The sequence below is a fragment of the Myripristis murdjan genome, chromosome 17 (assembly GCF_902150065.1).
Source record: "Myripristis murdjan chromosome 17, fMyrMur1.1, whole genome shotgun sequence".
NCBI lineage: Eukaryota > Metazoa > Chordata > Actinopteri > Holocentriformes > Holocentridae > Myripristis > Myripristis murdjan.
In genome coordinates this window covers 27,287,637-27,289,438 of record NC_043996.1, presented here as the reverse complement: position 1 = coordinate 27,289,438, position 1,802 = coordinate 27,287,637, and the positions used below count along the sequence as shown (strand labels likewise).

At 41.0% G+C, this 1,802-nt stretch overlaps 1 protein-coding gene across 1 annotated transcript in view; it reads left to right on the top strand.

The window, feature by feature from the left end:
• The first annotated feature begins 1,190 nt into the window (after positions 1–1,190).
• LOC115375342 (partitioning defective 3 homolog) overlaps positions 1,191–1,802 on the top strand; it is a 6,270-nt gene continuing 5,658 nt past the window's right edge. Inside the window, exon 1 of the mRNA XM_030074758.1 lies at positions 1,191–1,237. Within this exon, the coding sequence (XP_029930618.1) occupies positions 1,191–1,237 (47 nt within the window). The remainder of the gene's footprint in view (positions 1,238–1,802) is intronic.

Here is a 1,802-nt window from a genome sequence, read left to right as displayed (position 1 = left end):
CCGTTATGTCAAAGCACCATGACTGTGATGGGATGCTGGATCCGGAGCCGGGCAATGTTAACACAGATAAGATGTGATATCCATGTCCTTGATTAGCATTTCAAGGCCAGTTCAGTTGATTTGTGCGAATAATAAAACACTGGAGAGAAGGAACGGCTGAAACTTAGGCAAGGAAGACACGGATACCAAAATGCAATATGGCACAAATAAAAAAGGATAAGTAAATGAAATAGATGAAAGCAGCCAAAACATGTCATTTATCCATACAAATAGAGACTTCATAGTGTATGGATATAAAAGCGAGGCACGGCAGATTATTGTAATAGTTGTTTATCATCGGATCCTGTAGTGTTTTCCGCTGAAAGCATCCATCAGATTAGATTCCGTGAAATCTCTATCCGTTTTAATCCCGTGACACGAGGTTTCATCTTAGAATATATTATGAGGAACATATGGAAAGCATCTGCGGCGCGGGGAAATTGGATTGAAGGTCCTGCATGCACGGCACCGCCGAGCCACATCTGAAACACCACCGCAGATATTACGGTGACACATTCAAATGTAGCACCGCCACACAATCCGATGGGGATTTGTGTAATGAAACTTAAATGGCCCACAAAGAACGGCATGCTCCCCACCTTCGCTGAAAGTGGGGCAGGATTACAGATATCAGAAAGGCGGTGCAATTTATTTGCCTGTAACTGAGCAGGCCGGCATCGATACATTGATGTGTGAAAGCATGAAATTGGCCCACGAATTAAAAAGAGGCATATTGCTGTGTGCCATGCCATTATTGCCTCCAGTGGCGCCATAGCTTGAAATCGAAGCCCACTTACCCATCTTGGCTTAAATGTGTGTGTATGAGTGTGTGTGTGTGTGTGTGTGAGAAACAGAGAGAGAGAGAGAGAGAGAGAGAGACAGAGAGCACATGCATTTTCATATGCTTGTGTAGTGTGTGCAAGTGCAGATGTGTGTGCATGCATTAATATCAGTCAAATATTATATTACCATCTCTGACATTTTTTGACCAGCAGTGCCCCTGGAAAAATAGAGATGCCCTATAAAACTGAAAACCAATTAAAATCCAATCCGTTCCGTCGATGGATTCCAGGTTTACTGTCTGGTTTGCACAAGTGTTGACACCCACGGGATTGCTACGGCTTAGAATGAATGCTACTGTAACTTGCAGGATGGGCTCTGTGCGAGTGCTGCCACTGCACTGCAGGAAGCTGATCAGGTGTGGAGAAGTGACTCACCGCTATACTGACACCACTTGACGGGTTTCATTCCAAAACATTACATACATATATTGGAAAAAAACTCATCTGCAACCTTAAATTCATCAGGACATATTTTCAGGAATACAGATGATTCAGTACTTGAAAATCTTTTTTTTTTTTTTTTTTTAAATTCATGACTCTGATTGTAATCCATAACATACTTATTATAACATATTTATTATTTATTATACATATACTATTTACTTATATATAGGCTGTTTATTTATACTTATTATATATATACTATTTATATTTTTATTTACATTTATATATGCTGTTTACATTTATTTACATATACTGTTTATAGTTTACATACTGTTTATATCCACACATACTGTTATATATACTGTTTATATATATATATATATATACTGTTATATATCTTATATTCTATATTTACACTTATATTTACACTTCTTTTTCTGGTCTTTTTTTTCGGGGGGGGGGGGGGGGGGGGGGGGGGGGGGGGGGGGGGGGGGGGGGGGGGGGGGGGGGGGGGGGGGGGGGGGGGGGGGGGGGGGG